This window comes from Lynx rufus, unplaced genomic scaffold (assembly GCF_022079265.1).
Source record: "Lynx rufus isolate CCGP_SWC_20201006 ecotype Redwood Valley unplaced genomic scaffold, mLynRuf1.p SCAF_1, whole genome shotgun sequence".
Classification (NCBI taxonomy): domain Eukaryota; kingdom Metazoa; phylum Chordata; class Mammalia; order Carnivora; family Felidae; genus Lynx; species Lynx rufus.
In genome coordinates, this window is record NW_025814823.1 from 168,489,723 (window position 1) to 168,509,717 (window position 19,995).

The 19,995-nt window shown below is 37.1% G+C and overlaps 1 protein-coding gene across 1 annotated transcript in view; it reads right to left on the bottom strand.

Annotated features, from left to right (window-relative positions):
* FBXL17 (F-box and leucine rich repeat protein 17) overlaps positions 1 to 19,995 on the bottom strand; it is a 495,516-nt gene that overhangs the window by 335,178 nt on the left and 140,343 nt on the right. Inside the window, exon 5 of the mRNA XM_047090120.1 lies at positions 7,758 to 7,865. Coding sequence (XP_046946076.1) covers positions 7,758 to 7,865 — 108 coding nt within the window. The remainder of the gene's footprint in view (positions 1 to 7,757; positions 7,866 to 19,995) is intronic.

The following is a 19,995-nucleotide window of genomic DNA, read 5'->3' on the forward strand; positions in this document are numbered from 1 at the left end:
TTCATTTTACTTGTTAGGACTTTCACAAATGGAGTCATTTGAAAGATGAATTCATTTATTTTACTCGTGTCACATTGATACATCCTGCCACTGTAGTTGTTGAAATGAAAAGGTAGCACAAACAAATATATATTACAACTAGAATGTGAGCAACAGGGTTATAAAATATAAAAAGAGTAACCTCATTGGACAGGTGTTACTGATTTAACAGAATAAAAAACTAAATGTGATAAATTGCCATAGCTTATGTAGATACTGCCTATACTAATTTAGCAAAGTAAAAATCAAAGTCACTAATTTGTGCAATAATAATAAGGTACAAGAGTATATTCTGATTCAGTGTACTGCTGCAGTAAGAATTTTTTAATAATTTTATTAAAAATACTATTTTAGTTGTTCAGTGCATGAACTTACCCATAAGGGTGTTGGCAGGGAAAGGAAGAGAACAAAACAAAACAATGAAGAGCACACATATGGTTATTAATCTTAAGATTCAGTATTGGCACTGAGATAGAAATAAAAGGATCATAAAGATTTTAAATAAGATTTATTTTCATGAAAATTTATTTTACATTTTTATTTTAATGAAAGAATAGGAGTAGATTAGGACTAAAGAGTTACCAGGAACTTTTGGACACCAGGATGAATATTTTTCTCATTACTTTATTTATTTTATTTTTTGACTACTTTAGTTACAGCCCAAGCACACTTCCTCTACAACCCAAGCAGCAGGTAGACGCTATTATTATCCTTATTTTATAGATGAGGAAATTGAGGCAAAGAAATTAGGTGATTTGCCCCAGGTCATACAATTGGTCATCATACCATCAGCTTTGATGACAGCAATAAGTGGTTTGCTGTCCATTGCAAACTTCTAAAAAAAAAAAAAAATCAATTAATGGATCACACCAGATCTAGATAATCATCGCCAATATTTTCAACATTCAGGTTTTGGGCTCAACTCCTAACTCTGGAGGCTAAATAGAACCAAAGCATGGTCATCTAACAAACACATCTTCATAATACTCACTGGCTCATACTTACTACAAAATATTTTAGAGCTGAATGAATTTAAGAACATGTATTTTTCCATATCTCAAAATAACACTCAACTACTATAATTACTTAGAAAAAAATGAAATGATAATCTATAACTAAACAGCAACATCATCCTTAAGGCAGCAAAACATTTTATTCTAACTGTAGAATAAAGTACTCTAAACTGATCAGTTGTTTGGAAATTTAAAAGGCAAGAAAGTTCATCTTTCATTTCTAGTCTCTGGATACACAAGAAAGGGAAGACAAAAATTGAGTTAGTTGCATGAATGAACATTCTTTCAGTTACTTAAGTTAAATTGACTGAAAAAAATCAATTTTGTTTTTCTTTAGAAAACATTTCATACTTTCAACCATAAGCACTTTTAAAATACGTGGTTTTTTTTTAAATTCTTTAAATGTGATTATGGTCCAAAAAAATATCAGAAGTTTGGGCATTTTGTTTAGTTGTCTGTTACCTTGCCCAAAAAATTCTGTTTAAAAACAGAAACAAACATTAAAAACTTCAACCAAAACCATACCTGACATATCCCAAGAATTCAGGTCATGTTTATAAACTGAATAACTAAAGCAACAATAAGACCTAATGTAGCATCAGAATTATATTATTAACTAATTAATACTCACAGCTTTATAATATTTAGTAATCTTACTATATTCATATTTTAAAATAATATCAACACACATAACTTTAAAATATATCAGCAATCTAAAAAATACATCTACCTTTAAGTTATGACAAATATGAATTTTTTACATGGTATATAATAAAAGTGAACTTTTTGTCAAAAATTCTTCCCCACCTTCCATAGTAGTAATTTATTTTTTAATTTTTTTTTAAAGTTTATTTATTTGAGAGAGAGCGTGGGTACACACATGCACCCAAACAGGGGAGGGTCAGAGAGAGAGGGAGAGAGAATCCCAAGTAGGCTCTGTGCTGTCAGCATGGAGCCCCAACATGGGGCTCAAGTTCATGAACCGTGAGATCACGACCTGAGCCAAAACCAAGAGTCGACGCTTGGTGGGCCACACAGGTGCCCCCGTTAGTAGATATTTAAAGGTAGACCTAATAAAAGATTAAAATCATTTTAGCTGATCTGATGTAAACTTACAATGGATCTGCAGCATTAAATTCACGAACCCACAGCATTTCTGAAGTTTGTACTCCAACTACAGGTAAAAATAACTTGTCACTTTGACATTTCAGACTCCATAGATCTATCTGTTCAACTGATTTTTAAATTAATATTATATGCTAATATAAATTATTGTTAATTATTATCTTGAACACTTCCCATGTTCGTATGCATTCTTAAAAAGTATGATACTGAATGGTGTGATTTTATCATGTGACATTAATATCAACATTTTTAAATTTTTGACCTCTTAAAAGCTTTTTTTATTATTATGGAAATTTTCAAATTCAAACAACAGTAATGAGGATAAGGTAATAAACCTCCATGTCCTATAATCTAGCTCAATTATCTATAGTTTGCCATTTTTCATCGGCCAATCTACGTTTTCTTCTTTTTATCTTCTTTGAAATACTTCAAACCAAATGCCTAAACACTGTGTTACCAGTAAATACTCATGTGTATCTCTTACTGATAAAGTTTTTTAGTTAGATTGTTTATTTATTTTTTAAGTTCTACACCCAGCATGAGGTGTGAACTCATGACCCGGAGATCAACAGATGCAGCCTCCACCAACTGAGCCAGCCAAGTGCCTCAAAGTTTTTAAATATAACAAATATTTGGTAGAATTCACCAGTAAAGCAATTTGGGCCTGGAGTATTATTGGAGGGAAGGTTCTTAACTACAAATGCAATTTCTTTAACAGATACAGAGATATTCAGATTATGTACTTCTTGAGTGTGCTTTGGTAATCTGTCTTTCAAATGAATTTTTCATTTCATTAATTTATTAAATTTATAGGCATAAACACATACAAAATTCCTTTGTTATCCTTTTAACATCTGTAGAATTGTAGTTATGACATGATATTGGCAAGTTGTGTCTTGTCTTTGTCTCTCTGTCTCTCCTTTTCTTAATCAGTTTAAGTAGAGATTTATCAATTTGATCTATTTTATCATAGAACCAGTTTTTAATTTCAATGATTTTTCTTTTATTTTTGTTTTCCATTTCATTGACTTCCACTTTGATCTTTACTATTTCCTTTCTTCTGCTTACTTTGAGTTTAATTTGCTCTTCTTAAGTTTCATAAGGTAAAAGTTTATAACGTAGAAAGTCACCAAATTCAGATGCTCTTTTTTTTCTTATATAGGTGTTTAGTGCTATTTAATTTTACCTAAAGGGTAATTTAGCAGGATCACACTAAATCATCACTGTTGTGTTTTCATTCTCATTCAGTTAAAAATACTTGCTAATTTCTCTTTTGATTTCTTCTGTACTCATGGGTTATTTAGGATTGGGTGTGCAAAAGAGATCATTTACAGACCTCTGGGATTCCCTATGAGTTCTCTATGGGGTTCTCTCCACTCTGGTGGTCTGTCCTCTGAACTCTGGCTGCCTTGGTCTCCCTGGACTTCCTGTTCTGTCTTAACTCAAAAGTGTCTGCTGAGTTTTGCCTGGGTTACCCACCCCCCCCGCCCATGCCCACCCTGTGCTATGTGCTGGAAATTCTTTCAATGCATTAGATGGAAGCAATCATAGGATTCCTCTTGCTTCTCATATCTCAGGGACCACTGTCCTTAGTTGTCTGACAGCCAGTGTCTTGAAGACTACTGTTACATATATTTTGCCTGGTTTGGGGGATATTTCAAGAAAAAGAGTAAATCTGGTCCCTATTGCTCCATCTTAGCTAGAAAAATAAATCATTTTATTCTGTTTTTTATGTATCATTATGAATTCAAGATTTTTGTACATTTGGTTTGCTTTAACCCATTGCAGCCATTTTCCTTTTTGATATTCAAAGTAAGCCAACTTAGGCCACTGGGAACCATTTCATGTTTACTTTGGGTCCTTTTGATGTGTTTCTATTAGTTCATTCAGTGGCAAATGATATTTAGGCACCACCATCTAGACGCTAGGGGTTAATTACATATTTGCATTTGCTAAATCTGTTTTTGAAGAGTAGGAGGGAAACAATATAGAAATATTTTATATTTATAAACAGATACATTGCAGTGAAAGAACAAACATACCTGTGTTGGAGAAGACTCAATTCTGTCACATACGACACGTCACTAAGATTCTCAACTGTTAAATGGAGACCTCAAAAGTTCTTATTATTGCTTCTTAAATATGGGTCTCAATGTTTCCAAACACAGCCTAGTTAACCTGACTTTATCTTCTCAACTTGGCTGCATTCAGTCTTAGCTATTTCTGGACTCTAATTTGCAATCATAGGAGCCTAGAAGGAAGACCTCCTACTCTAAGATTATTTGATATTAGCAGAATTTATCTGAAGACTAAGGGTATTTCGTCAATAAATATTGCAAAATGAGTAACAGTCTAGTCAAGGCTGAGAGCATCAAAGTAAAATTGAGCCCAATGAACCATAGTAATAGGATATCAATATTTTTGCACCTATTCCAAATCTTCTGTCTTCTTGCCCTTGGTGTAACAAATCCCCAATTTTCCTTTCTAAATTATTAATTTGGTTTCTTAGTTTCAGGGAAACCCCCCCTCATAGTCCCTTCTAGGTTAATGATTCTGTTTTTAAATTTATTTATTTAAGAGAGAGAGAACAAGCATGTGCACAGGAGAGGGGGGAGCAGAGAGAGAGGGAGAGACAATCTCAAGCAGACTCTGCACTGCCAGCACAGTGCCTGACACAGGACTCAATCTCAAGAACCATGAGATCAAGACCTGACCGAAATCGAGTAGGACTCTTAACCGACTAAGCCACCCAGGGGCCCCATAGGTCAATTACTTTTAAATGCATAGGTTCTTCTGGGTACAAAAAACTCTAAAGATAGATCATCTAATTTAGACACATCTCTTCATAGACAGGAAACTAAATCATGGAGGTTTTATGTCATTTGCCTCTTTTAGCAAACTGAGAGCCAGAGACTTAGAAAAGTAATATATTGGAAAGAATTTCTAAACCATATAAACTTAAACATATTTACAACAATAGCTCTCAACACTCTGCATCTCACATCTCTTAAATCATTAATTTAAAAATTATATACCACGATGATAAGAAGGGTAACACAACTTCCTCGGAGCATTTATATATTTATAAACATTTTGTGAATGTAAATTACATTTTGTGCAATATCTGAGTATGAAAACTGTCAGAATGCAAATATTTTAACCCAAAAGCTTTTATTTTATTAAAACCTGAGTTCTTTTTTAATTTTTTTTAATGTTTGTTTATTTTTGAGAGAGACAGAGACAGGATGTGAGTGGGTTAGGGGCAGAAAGAGAGGGAGACACAGAATCTGAAGCAGGCTCCAGGCTCCGAGCTGTCAGCACAGAGCCCCATGTGGGGCTCAAACTCACGAGCTGTGAGATCATGACCTGAGCGGAAGTCAGACGCTCAACCAACTGAGCCACCCAGGTGCCCCTAAAACATGATTTCTACCCTTAGTATTCAAGAGATAAAAACAATTAAAATAGCTTTAGAGAAGCTATGCATGCTTAAAATTCTATCTTGCCTTTATTTGAATCCAGGAAAATAAGCAATATTATACCACCAACCAGTCTTCTCATCAGAGCAAAAGACTTTATTGACCAACAAAGAATGATCCTCAAAAGTCTGTGGACTGGCTTTGATATTAATCCAGTAGATCCAAACTACTGACAGTCCAAACCACCAATTCTGGCCTATAATCTTCAGAAGAACATTCTCAGCAAATTCAGCCTTCCAACGCAGACATTTGCTATTTGCTATAGCTGCTATTTTGTCACTGAGAGTAATTCTGATCTTTTAAGTACCAGTGTACCATAATTTTTGGCCATCTCAAAATGCTCAGGGAAGCACTTACTGATCTAATAAGTCTTGTTTTGTCTTTAATGAGTACAATTTCTAGCGATCATAAAAATCCCACATATGGTCATTATAACACTTGTTGTGCACAATCTGTTCATCCAAAGGCATTTCTACTCTACACTATAAACAACATTAGATGTGACTAGAAAAACATTCATCCACCAAGATGTTCCAGGCCAAGGTTATAGGAAATGAATAAAAATTATGGTCATGTATGGTCTTGGTTACACTAAGATATTCTGATAGAACAATAATTGAGAATGATGTGTTTTTCCTCTCCACCAGCTTTAGTCTCTGATCCTCAAAAAACAATTAAAGTTGGTCAGTTATCAGTCATTTAAGACACAGGACAATCACAGGATCTGTTTCAGACACACCAGACCAAAACAGTGATTTGATATTCTTCTCTCAAAGTTTGCTCTGATTTTCAAGCAACTTAGATATAACAAAATCCATTTTAATACTAGGAGTAACATTAGCTTAGCATTTACTGCAATTTTGACACTGAGGCAAGCACCTTGCATGTATTATTTCAATTAATACCCCGAAAAATATTTGTCTACTCAGCTAATAAGTGCCAGAGACAAGATTCAAACTCAAGCAAACAACAGAGCCCAGGCACCTATCCCCTGTGCCTTTATTGGAGAGTCCCACGTAACTCATTATCATTTGCTCTCTTCCTAGAAAGAAAAGAAAAAGATTATTTCCCACTAAACTGTAAGCTTAAAGAGACCTGAAGAGACCAAGCCCTAAGAAACCTGGGATCTCAACCGGTTTATTTCAACATTGTGCTGCTGACACAACAGTTTCCTAAGAGTAGTGAAATGAAGGAAAGGTGAATGAAAACGTTACTCAACTACAAAGTGGGAAAGGCAAGGACTCATACCCATTATCCTAAGTATAATATGATGCAGCTGAAATCTATCCAATGACAAATTTCAGATAATACACAGGTAAATTTTATAGTCATCCATTCTTCATTACACACATGTAAGGATTAGCTCCTAATTATTTTAAAGCTCTGGAGTAAAGATGACACATAAGTGAGAGATTACAAAGGAACTGGCATTTTCATCATTGCCAAAATATGATATTTTATATATTTGGTATAAAAGTGAACTCTCCTAGAAGGTTAATTTTTGACATAAATTCACCTCTCTTTTCACCTTACATTTTCAGCTTAATCATATGCATGAGACATATGTACTTCCTAAAAGCCAAATGCAATAAATTAACATTTAAATAATTTTTGTTAGATCAGTTTCTTTAATGCATATATTTATCTCATAGTCATTGGCAATGAAAAAGCAAGAAAGTAAGCTTTCTTGTTTAAATGAATGTTCCATTTAAGAAAGGACAGATTTTGTATTGTTGCTTTAAACTGATCTCAAATACCAAATCCTAGTACACTTTTATTTTTTTTTTTAATGTTTGTTTACTTTTGAGAGAGAGACACACAGAGTGTGAGCAGGGGAGGGGCAGAGAGAGGGAGACACAGAATGTGAAGCAGGTTCCAGGTTCCGACCTGTCAAAACAGAGCCTGATGCGGGCCTCAAACTCAGGAGCCGCAAGATCATGATCTGAGTCGAAGTCTGATGCTTAACCAACTGAGCCACCCAGGCACCCCAATCCTAGTACACTCCTGTAATGGTCTGACTGTTCCTCACTCAAATACATTTACCAATGCTAGGGTGCTGATATGAATGACAGAAAGGCTAAGGAGATGCAGCCACAGAACCTACCTTGGTTAGGTGAATGACTCCTTTAGAAGTAACCGAACAACCCATGAAGCCAACGTACTGAAGTTCAGGACAGTGCTCAGCAAATGCTTTCACTGACTGATCTGTTACCTAGGGAAGGGACACGAATAAAGTTATTCAAAGTGGCATCCCAGCGAGTTTAAAGATTTGGCTCCTGCAAATTCCCTCTGCCCTACCTCGTGTCATTAATATTTCCCTTTCCGTTGGCTCATTTTAATCTGTTTACAAACATACAGCAATATCTCCTGTGGGTTTTTTTAACTTTATTTCTTTTTCAAGTAATCTCTACACCCAACATGGGGCCTGAACTCACAACCCCAAGATCAAGAGGCACATGCTCTTCTGACTGAACCAGCCAGGCACCCAAGATGTCAACACTCTCCATCACCACTTCTTCCTAACAATCTCTCTCAATATACATATTTTCTATTGACATATAATCCACACACTATAACATTCACCCTTTCAAAGGGTACCGTTCAGTGGTTTTTAGCATATTCACAATTGTGCACCCATCTAACCCTAGAACATGCTTATCACCCCCAAAAGAGTTGCCCTCAATTCTTGGCAACTTTCCACCTCTATGGATTTGCCTGGTCTGAACATTTTTTATCATGGAAATTATATAACTGGTTCCTAAAAGACAACAATGGTCTCTTTATAAGGTTTCTACCTTCAAGTGTTTCTTTCAAGGAATCTGACTTTGCCCCTCGCTGCTTCAAATTCTTTAAATTAGGGTGGTGTGATGATTAATTTTATGTGTCAACATGGCTATACAATGGGGCACCAAAATATTTGGTTAAACAGTGTTCTGGGTATGTCTGTGAGGATATTTGTGATGAGATTAACATTTGAGATGGTGTACTGAGTAAAGCAGACTGTCCTCCCCAATGTGAGTGGGCCTCATCTAACCCACTGGAGTTCTGAATGTAACAAAAAAGCTGAGTAAGGGAGACTTGGCTCACTCTCTCTCACTCTAGCTCTTTTGTTCTCACTCTCGCTCTTTCTCTCTCTACCTGGCTATCTTCAAGCTGAGACATCAGTCTCCTACCTTCAGATTCAAACTTGGACTAGAACTTACACTGTTGACTCTACTGATTCTTATGCCTTTGGACTCAGATTAGAACCATATCATCAGCTTTTCTGTGTCTCCAGATTGTGACCTCAGGTTTTAGAACTTCTTGGCTTCCATAAATGTGTAAGCCAATTCCTTACAATAATCTCTTTATAGAAACACACACACACACACACACACATTTTCTCTCTCTCTCTCTCTCTCTCATACGGATTCTGTTTCTCAAGAAAACCCTGACTAATGTAATACATATTAGAATTCCCTGAGGAGTTCATTAAATATTCAGAGCCAAAAGGGTGAGGCCCAAGAATCCCTATTTTTAATAAGCCCCTGAGTGACTCCTAGGCATGTAAAAGCTTGAGGCCCAAGTGCTGCCAAGAAGTTACCTTGACAACTTTTGACATTTCCACCTGGCCCTGCTTTAAACAAAGGGCAAAGTGAAATTCCTTTTTTGTCTTCCCCCACCTCCAGAAAATTTCAGTGTATAAAATTATCCTCTTGTAATTGTGCTAAAATTCTCTTCACTGTTCCACAAAGTGGTAGTTTATAAAAGAAGGTCCAAATATTCTCTACCATAGGCTTAATTTCAGTTTCATTTTCTTCACAGTCAAGATGAGATCAACAAGTTAAACACCTTTGTTAGTTTTTCAAACAGCAGTGACAAATCTCTTTTGCATTAGCTTTAATATGGGTGACACTTTGTATCTTCCTTATCTATTCTGAATAGATATTGGAAAATAAAGGTATGTGGGTAGCATTAATTCTAAAACAATCACAAGAACATTTTCCTAAAATAATGAAACCAACAGCATCCATGGTACATCTGATAAAAGATTAATTCTGCACTCAAAAGTAAAGTATGCTTTAGCATATTAAGGCTAAGGGTGCCATTCATAAATTAAAAATGGGCCTTCCTGACACTCAGCTTTCTAAAAAACATTATGTTAACAAAGAATGTTTCAAGCACTAAAATCGCCTGAAGCCTCAATGGAAACCAATTTCTATTTTTTAAAAAGAGGGTAGGGGTTAACATAGGTTAAATACATATGGTCAGGTGGTTAAATACCCTGCCCAATCTCACTCTAACATCTAGCCTTTCCTACCTCCATCTTCAAGGAGGGGAGAGGAACTCAGATAAGGATTAAGGACACAAGAAAGCTCAGGTCCAAGGTGTTAAATCTTGCAGAGAGAAGAAAAAAGAGTATTAAAAATTTGGTTTGCGGGTCTTCCTCGTTCAGCTCAAGCAATCAGAACAAGAGAACTCAGAGGAGCCTCCAGCACCAACAGAGTCCTATAAGTCAAGCAAGACCAGAGTAAGTCCTTGGGATATAGAAACACTCTTAACTACACTTGGGAATGTTTTAGGAGACTAATCAAAGGGCCTTGAAGATTTGGGCAGGGTCTGGCTCCATTCCAAAGAATAGAAGATATGTTAGAAATTTGGGGTTAAATATCTCACTTGTTTCAGGCAGAAATAAGTATAGACTGCAAGCAGCAGGTACTGGTGAGTATCAGCTTCTCTGGGACCCAGTAGTCTGCCTAACTCTTTTCAAATCCCAGGTGGACCACTTATTAGCTGTGTGATTTTAAGCAAGTCATTTCATGTCTCTATACTTTGTTCCTTCTATAACACAGAGAAAATAACAGTACCTAGCTCACAGGGTAAAATATGAGGCTAGATAAATGCATATAAAATGTTTTGAACAGGACATGGTTCATTGTAATTGCTTAACACATTTTAGCTATTATCATCATAATCATCCCAGGCTCCCCTTTCTTCTGTATTCTAGTTCTTAGCCAGGACTAAGGGGTTGACATGTGTAAGAAAATAATTCAAAAAAAAAAAGTGTAGTCAAAGCCTGCTGGCTTACCCTCCTACTTATTCCAAGACATTCTGATCATAATTTGGGGGCTCTAAGTTTTGGGCTAAACTGTGGGACGAGAGTGAGGGAGACATTGGTAGAACATTATTGAACCATTATGGTAAAAAGAATCCCATTTTGTTAAGGTTCTCAGCCTGACTGCACATCAGAATTACCTGAAGAGTTTCCTGATTTAATTTCTGGTGGAGATATGCCTTAATTTTATTCTAAAAGCTACCCCCCCAACCCAGAGAGAGTCTAACATGCAGCCTGAGTTTTGAACAAGTTCAAAAGCCTTTCATTCAAAATGTGGCCAACAGCACTGGCATCAACTTGGAGGTTGTTAAAAATGCAAAATCTCAGACCCCATCACAGACCTACTGAATCCTAATCTACAGTTTAGTAAGATCTCCAGGTGATTCCTTGTTTATTTGTTTGTTTTACTATTTATTTAAATAATCTGTACACCCAATGTGGGGCTCAAAATCACAATCTCAAGATCAAGAGTCTCATGCTTTACCAACTGAGCCAGCTAAATAGCATCTCCCCCCCCCCCCCAGGTGATTCTCATGTACCTTAAAGCTTGAGAAATACTACTGAAGGGACAAGGAGCTATGACATCTTCTTGGGGAGAGGGGAGCAAAAACTGGGTAGTTATCTCATAAACCAAGTGCTATGGAGAATTATTTAAACAGATTTATTGGGGTATAGTTTATATACCATAAAATTCACTCATTTTATGATATAGTTTATTGAGTCTTAGTAAGCTTATACAGTTGTGCAACCATCACCACAATGCAGTTAAAAAAAATTTTTTTAAGTTTATTTTGAAAGAGAGACGGTGCAAGTGGGGGAGGGGCAGAAAGAGGGGGAGAGAGCGAGAGATTCCAAGCAGGCTTCTGCTGCCAGCACAGAGCCCCACGTGGGGCTTAAATTCCCAAAATCGCAAGGTCATGACCTGAGCCAAAACCAAGAGTGGGACGTTTAACCCACTGGCCACCCAGATGCCCCACCACAATCCTTTTAAAGTGCCTCCACTGCACCATCCCCAACATGCCCTTCATCCTTTTTGCCCATATGCAGGCAATCACAGCTCCCACCCTTAAGCACCCATTGGTCTTGCTTTCTATCTCTATAGTTTGCCTCTTCTAGAAATTCCATATAAACAATTATACCATAAGTAGTCTTTGGTTTCTATCTTCTTTCACTAGCATAATGTTTTGGAGGTTCACCCTTGCTACATGGATCAGTCGTTGGCTCATTTTATTGCTGAGCAGAACTCCACTGTATTCACCTGATAATAAATATTTGAATTGTCTCCAGTTTGGGCTTTGATAAATAATCATGCTGTGATCATTCACATATAATACTTTGTATGGACATATATTTTCATTTCTCTTGGATAAATATCTAGAAGTAGAGTTGCTGAGTCATGTAAGTTTCATTTTTTACACATTTTAAAAACTGGTTTGTTGTCTAAGTTTAAAAGTGCTTTATATACTCCAGACACAAGTCCTTTATCAGATATTTGTTTCATAAATATTTCCTTCCATTCTATGCCTGGTCTTTTCATTTTCTTAATAGTGGTCTTAGCTCTAACCTTTAGGTCTATTGTGCTCTAGGAGTTAATTTTTGTGAACAGCGCCAAGTAAGGTAAATATTCACTTTCTTGCATATAAATATCCAACTGTCCTACCACCATTTGTTTAAAAAATTACATACTGTGGTTTCCAGAGTACAGATCTTTTACCTCTTTGGTGAGGTTTATTCCTAAGTATCTTATGGTTTTGGTGCAATTGTAAATGGAATCGATTCCTTGATCACTCTTTCTGGTGCTTCATTCTTGGTGTATAGAAATGCCACAGATTTCTGTATGTTGATTTTACATCCTGTGAATTTGCTGAATTCATGTTATCAGTCTAGCAATTTTTTGGTGGAGTCTTTGGGTTTTCCACGTAGAGTATCATGTCATCTGTGAAGAGTGAAAGTTTGACTTCTTCCTTGCTAATTTGGACGTCTTATATTTCTTTTTGTTGTCTGTGTGCTGAGGCTGGAACTTCCAGTATGATGTTGAACAACAGTGGTGAGAGTGGACATCCGTGTCATGTTCCTGACCTTAGGGGAAAAGCTCTCAGGTTTTCCCCATTGAGGATGATATTAGCTGTGGGTCTTCCATATATGGCCTTTATGATGTTGAGGCATATTCCATCTATCCCTACTGTGTGAGGGTTTTTACAAAAATGGATTCTGTATTTTGTCAAATGCTTTTTCTGCATCTATCGAGAGGATTGTATGGTTCTTTCCTTTCTATTATTAATGCAGGAATGATAAAAAGCTCCAACCTGGAATCGTTGGCCTTGAAGGATCACACTAACTCAAAGACTGTGGGAAACCAGGCAGCACATAGGAATTACCATGCAAACAGAAATGTAGCTCAGGTTTTGGAAAGAAGCAACAAAAAATAAGGGAAGAATGAGATCAGCTTACAAAGCAGATTTTAATCTTTGAGTCAAAGCTGTGATGGAGAGAAAGAGGAAGATGAACCTCAGATTCAATAGCATTATCTCTTCACATGGCAGAGTTAGAGAAGGACCATATCCCTAAACTGGCATTCTAAAAGCCAGGCTACACTTTTATATCTGCATAAAGAGGATGCAGGTCCATTTAGTGTTACAATGAGAAAAAGCAATGATGGCAAGGAGTGTATGTCTTCAGAGTTGAGAGAACCATGAAAAGCCTGAATAATACAAACATGCACAAAGATTCTAGTAGAGCTTCAATCTGTGAATCTTTATTTAAAGTTATTTATTTTGAGAGAGAGCACAAGCGGGGGAGGGGGAGGACCAGAGAGAGAGAGAGAGAGAGAGAGAGAGAGAGAGAGAGAGAGAATCCCAAGCAGGCTCCACACTCTCAGCACAGAGCCCAATAAGGGGCTCAAACTCACAAGCTGAAATCAAGAGGCAGATGCTTAACCTAATGAGCCACCCAGGTGTCCCTTAGTTTGTGAATCGTAAGAGGGCCTTCTCCAGTGGCTAACCTAGAAGTAAATGAAAACCAGAAATGAAAACCAGGGTACAAAGGGACAAAGGAAAAAGATGTTGGTTCTCATAAGCTCTTAGGAACTACACTCAATCAGATATATTTCTTCTGAGATCTAATTGTAGAGACAAGAGAGAAACATCTTCAGGAGGTAGAAATAATGGGCTTATGGGGCACCTGGGTGGCTCAGTCAGTTAAGTGTCCAAATTCGGCTCAGGTCATGATCTTACAGCTGGTTAATTCCAGCCCCACGTTGGGCTCTGTGCTGATAGCTCAGAGCCTGGAGCCTGCTTCAGATTCTGTGTCTCCTTCTCTCTCTGCCCCTCCCACACTCACACTCTGTATCTCTCACTCAAAAATAAATACTTAAAACATTAAAAAATAAAAAAAGAAAGAATTGGCCTAGAAAATTCTAATACAGGGGAAGTGTAATAGCCACTGTGGCAGAAATGGCCATATATGACTGAAAAACTCTTGTCTGGAATAGAAAGAGCAGAAGATAGACAGTACAGGGTCACCAATTTTGCTTGGTGAGTAAATGTTTATAAATGTGCTTTTGGATTGTGTTTTCATCTCTTGACACAGCTCACACTAAACCAAGATTAGGGGTACTAGCAGCCAAAGAGTTGAAGAGGGAGTAGGTAATAAAACAGCTAGATAATAATAAATGGCCATATTTACTAAGGCATTACCATATGCCAAACTAAGTCTTCTCTATGCATCATCTGGGATCTTCATAAGAGCTTTAAGAAGCATCATAATTTCCATTTCATAGGCCCCTAACATAAGCCTATTAGAAATTGACTTCCTCAAAATTACACAGCTAGAAGGTGGCAAAGTGGGGCTTACACTTTAGTCTTTTAGGTTTTGAGACCCATGCTCTTTACCTTATGCAAACTAGAACCCTATCCCTAAACTGGCATTCTAAAAGCCAAGCTACACTTCTACATCTGCATAAAGAGGATGCAGATCCATTTAGTGTTACAACAAGAAAAAGCATTGGTGGTAAGGAGTGTCTGTGATTCATTTCATGGTGCTAATCTCACTCAAATGCAAGAGCTAAGTCAAGGCCTTCCCTTCAGCCCCAAAGAAGCAGAGTGACAGGGTAACATATAGTGTAATAATGACTTCAGGAATCGAATTTAGTGATTCATCACTTACATATAACACCCAGTGCTCATCCTGGGTGCTCTCCCTAATGCCTATAACCCATTTAGCCCATCTCCCTACCTAACACCCCGCAAGCAACCCTCAGTTTGTTCGATGTACTTAAGAGTCTCTCATGGTTTGTCTCTCTGGTTTTACCTTATTTTTAGATGCAATTTATTCTTATTTTAACACTTAAAAGTTTTCTTGGAACTTGGGAGGAGAGATCTATCTTTATCAGAATAAGATAGATTCAATGAAAGGGATTTTTGTAATCTGAGCTGAAAGATTAACTTTGGGGAATGATTGTTAGCATATCTGGGAATGAAAGGAATTTGTAGTGACTCTAAAAAGGTAGAGCAACCTTTCGATACGTTTATGCTGCTGGCATTATAGAACGTACGAGTGTACTAAATAGTACATGAATGCACTAAATAATATAAAATTATTTCTTGACCTTGCTCAGAAAACTTCAATGTTTTTCCTAAACTTCATCCCAAAACTACTAATCCAGGACCCAGAAATACACACTTTTAACAAGTTTCCTTGATTCTTATAGAATCCATCCAGAAATAGCCCTATTTTTGCAGTCTTTAAAAAAAATTTTATTTAAATTCCAGTTAGTTTACATACAGTGTAATATTAGTTTCAGGTGTACAATTTAGTGGTTCAACACTTACATACAACACCTGATGCTCATTATGACAAGTGCACACCTATTTAACCATCTCCTTCTCCTCTGGTAACTATCATTTTGTTGTCTTTAGTTAAGAGTCTGTTTCTTGGTTTCTCTCTCTCTCTCTCTCAAAAATAAACATTAAAAAATTTTTTAAAAATAAAGATAAAAGAAACAAATGATCAGATAAAAAAGACACAGACAGACAGAAACAGAGAGCATGAGAAGAGGAGGGGCAGAGAGACAGGGAGACACAGAATCCAAAGCAGGGTCCAGGCTCTAAGCTATCAGCACAGAGTCAGACACGGGGCTCGAACTCAGGAACAGTGAGATCATGGCCTAAGCTGAAGTCGGAGGCTTAACAGACTGAGCCACCCAGTGGCCCCTGATTATTTGTTTCTTTAATTCCGCATATGAGTGAAATCATATGGTATTTGTCTTTCTCTGACTGACTTTAGTATAATACTTTCTAGCTGCATCCATGTCATTGCAAATGACAAGACAGAAACAATCCTATTACTAAATCTAAAAACCATAGCTAACTACAACTTTCAAATATTAGTATTTAAGATGATCTTGGGTACACTTCAGGGTTATCTCTTTGCCACCTCTACTGCCACAATAGACCACCATGGTCCACGATGTGCCAGCCCTCTCCTGCACATTTTCAATATCCTGCACACTGGACCTCTTTCTGCCTGCCCTTGATTCCGCCTATCTGTTTTCCACCCATCAAGCCACAGTGATCTTTCAAAAAAAAAAGTGATTTTAAAAATCAGATGTCAGTCTGCTATTCAAAATCTTCCACTGGTACCAATTACTCTAAGAATGAGATCCAAACTCCTTCTATAACCTACAAAGCCATACATGATCTGCCTCCTTCCTGTCTCTTATATCTCCTTTCATCCCACCGTCCTCTCTCCTTGTTCACTATGTGATGGTCTCCCCATCTATCCCATTCACAACTGTATCCTCAGTGCTGGGCACAGGACCTGGCACACAACAGAAGTTCCAAAAATAAAAATGAACAAACTACTGTTTTGGTGCATGTTAATGGCTTGTTGGCCCAGTATTGAAAAACAAATCCTTCTAATGCCAAGAAAATGTGAATTGTTGGTCTTATTTGTTCCAAGAGTCTAAGAATGAGACAAACGGCGTCATGAAGTGAAGGACAGGATTTTCAAAGAAAGCAACAGCAGCACTTCGATTCTGGAATGGACTGGAAAACTAAGGTGGGGAAATTATTGGCATGACTATCTAATCTCACTCAAGACCTCAGAACCAATTCAAAGCCTTCTTTCTATCTCCAGGAAAAAAGAATAACAAGGATCAAGGGCATAGTCAACCTACTTCCTAGGGAATTTTTCAGGAGGAATGCTAACCTTTAATTATTTTTTTCATCTCTTACAGCCAGAGTGGTCAGTGGGCCTGTAGAGTGCCCTCATCTTCTGAATGCAAAATAAAGCCAGCATAAAGCAATCTGCTTAGGTTGGGTTCTAACTGAACATTATAACCAAAGGGCAAAATATTGCCACGTGTTCCAGTTTACAAGATTCACCAGAGAAGAAAAGCCTTATGGATTCTGGACAAAAGCCAGGTGGAAAAGAGTTTGGTTGTCTGAGTAATAACCATTTGGTAATAATCATTTGAATGAATTATAAGTTTAAGAAAGAAAAGTGACCCCAGTAGTAAATGACTACCCGAGTCTACTAAATCAGCAATATCTTTAGAAATAAAGACACACTTACAGTGTTTTTAAGGAAGGGCTTATTTCACTCAGGGTTGCTCAGTTTCTTAAGCCCCTTTCAATCACCAAATATTTGAGTACCTATTATAGTCATACCACCTCATGTTAAGCACTAATGCAGCATGAAGATAAGGTACAGTCCCTGCCTCTAAGAACAGAAGCTACAGGTTGTAATAGGAACAGATCTAGCTCCCACAACTATCAGAAAGCTTCCTGGGAATATTTCAGTCTGTATACTGCATCCCAATTTAGTGGAGTTCAGTTTCCCAAGGCCTTCTGATTAGATCTGAAGCCAAGATGGAAGACGTAACCAGATTACGGAGGGCTGAAAAACAGACAGGATACTTATGACTTGATAATGAGGGTATCTATCCTATTGGCAATGTATGAAATGCAAAGCTAACACATACCGCAGGCCCATGACTAACAGAGCCATTAATTAAAGGCTCTAAGAGAAAGGTGAAGGGAGAGTTGTACTTCAAAGTCCAGCAGGTACACACAGAACCAGCCAAAGGGAGATTTTGGCCTCAGAGAAGCAGGCCAGAAGGCTATCACCACAGCAGGGTCCATGCCCCCTAGGAAACAGCAGAATACCACACCACAGGTTACCTCAGTTAGGCCTAGACACATGCCACAATCAGTAAGCACCCACATCTGACAACTGACAAAGAATATGTCAAGTACTATAATGATAAAATCCCAAATGGAATAAATTTTATTTAAATACCCAGTGACTATACATTATACTTATAGGAGCTTTAAAAATGGAACACAATAGGGGTGCCCGGGTGGCTCAGTCGGTTAAGTGACCAACTTTGGCTCAGGGCATGATCTTGTTTATGAGTTCAAGCCCTGTATTGGGCTCTGTCCTGACAGCTCAGAGCCTGGAGGCTGCTTCAAATTCTGTCTCCCTTCCCTTTGCCTCTCCCCCACTCATGCTCAGTCTCTCTCTCTCTCTCTCTCTCTCTCTCTCAAAAATAAATATTAAAAAAATCAGAACAGAATAAAATGTCTCCTTTTGTTCATTCAAATCTTGAAAATCTACAAAAACTATTTCATTTCCATCTTCCTTTGCTTTCCTATATTATACCTTTCAACAGAGTGCAGTAGGTACACTCACAATTAATGCATTAGAAAGCTTTCTCCTTTGACACAGTATTGCAAAAAAAACAGCAAAGAATGGCACTTGTCACATTAAAGGAAATACCTAATTACGAAGACAAACACTTAGTATAGCTTTGCTTTATAAATCATTTCAGTAAGACCTTCATCACTGGGCTCTTCATTTAATAATAATTTCGTATCTTTAATACATTTTTATTTTTTTTAATTTTTTTTCAACGTTTTTTATTTATTTTTGGGACAGAGAGAGACAGAGCATGAACGGGGGAGGGGCAGAGAGAGAGGGAGACACAGAATCGGAAACAGGCTCCAGGCTCCGAGCCATCAGCCCAGAGCCTGACGCGGGGCTCGAACTCCCGGACCGCGAGATCGTGACCTGGCTGAAGATGGACGCTTAACCGACTGCGCCACCCAGGCGCCCCTTTAATACATTTTTAAATGAAATCTAAAGGCAGATTATTTAAACATAGTTTTCTCTTAAACCATGACCACACAATATTTACTGAGCACATGTTATATTCTACACACTGTGTTCCACACAATGATTAAGACCTACAGACTGACTTCATGGAGTTTACAATTTAGTGAGAAGGACAAATGTTAAACATTTGTTACAATTGTGTTCACTCTATTAATATAGTCATTGAATTATTATTTTCTATATATGCCATACTTAGGTAGTTCACATGGAAAGGAACCAAAAATATGACTAAAAATTATACTTGTTACAAATAAGGTTTTTCCCAAACACTTTAAGCTGAGTCTTAATTACATGTCTGATATCTTTTTAATAGAGAGCTATAAAAAATATTAACTTTTAAAATTTTTATTTTTAAGCAATCTCTACACCCAATGTGGGGCTCGAACTCACCACCGCAAGATCAAGGGTTGCACGCTCTACCAACTGAGCCAGACCGGCTCCCCTGATTTTATAGATCATGAAAAAGACAAGGATTTTTTAAGACTTCACATTTGCCAGTACAACTCTGACTTTAAATTAGCATGACACAATTATTTCACTAAGTATATCAGAAACACAAAGTACTAAAATTTAATGTTAAGGTTTTTTTTTACTATTGAACTATAGTTTACAATGTTAGACCAGTTCCAAGTATACAACATAGTGATTCAACAGTTCTATATATCACTCAATGCTCACCACGATAAATGTAGTTATCCTCTGTCACCATACCACATTATAACAATATTATTACTATATTCCCTATGCTGTACTTCTCATCTTCGTGACCTATTTACTTTATAACTGGCAATTTGTATCTCTTAATCCCCTTAATCTCCTTCACCTATTTTACCCATCCTCCCACCCACCTATTTTTATTATAAAAAATATCAACAATTTACAATAGTAGACAAAACAGTAAAATAAACCTCCGTTTGCCAATCACCGAGTTTCAATAATTGCTAATTCATGGCCAACCTTGTTTCATCAATAGCCCCACCTACTTCTAAAACATCACAATTATCAGCAAGTATTTCAAAAGATCTCTAAAAGATAAGGCTCTTTAAAAAATCATAGCCATAATACCATTATC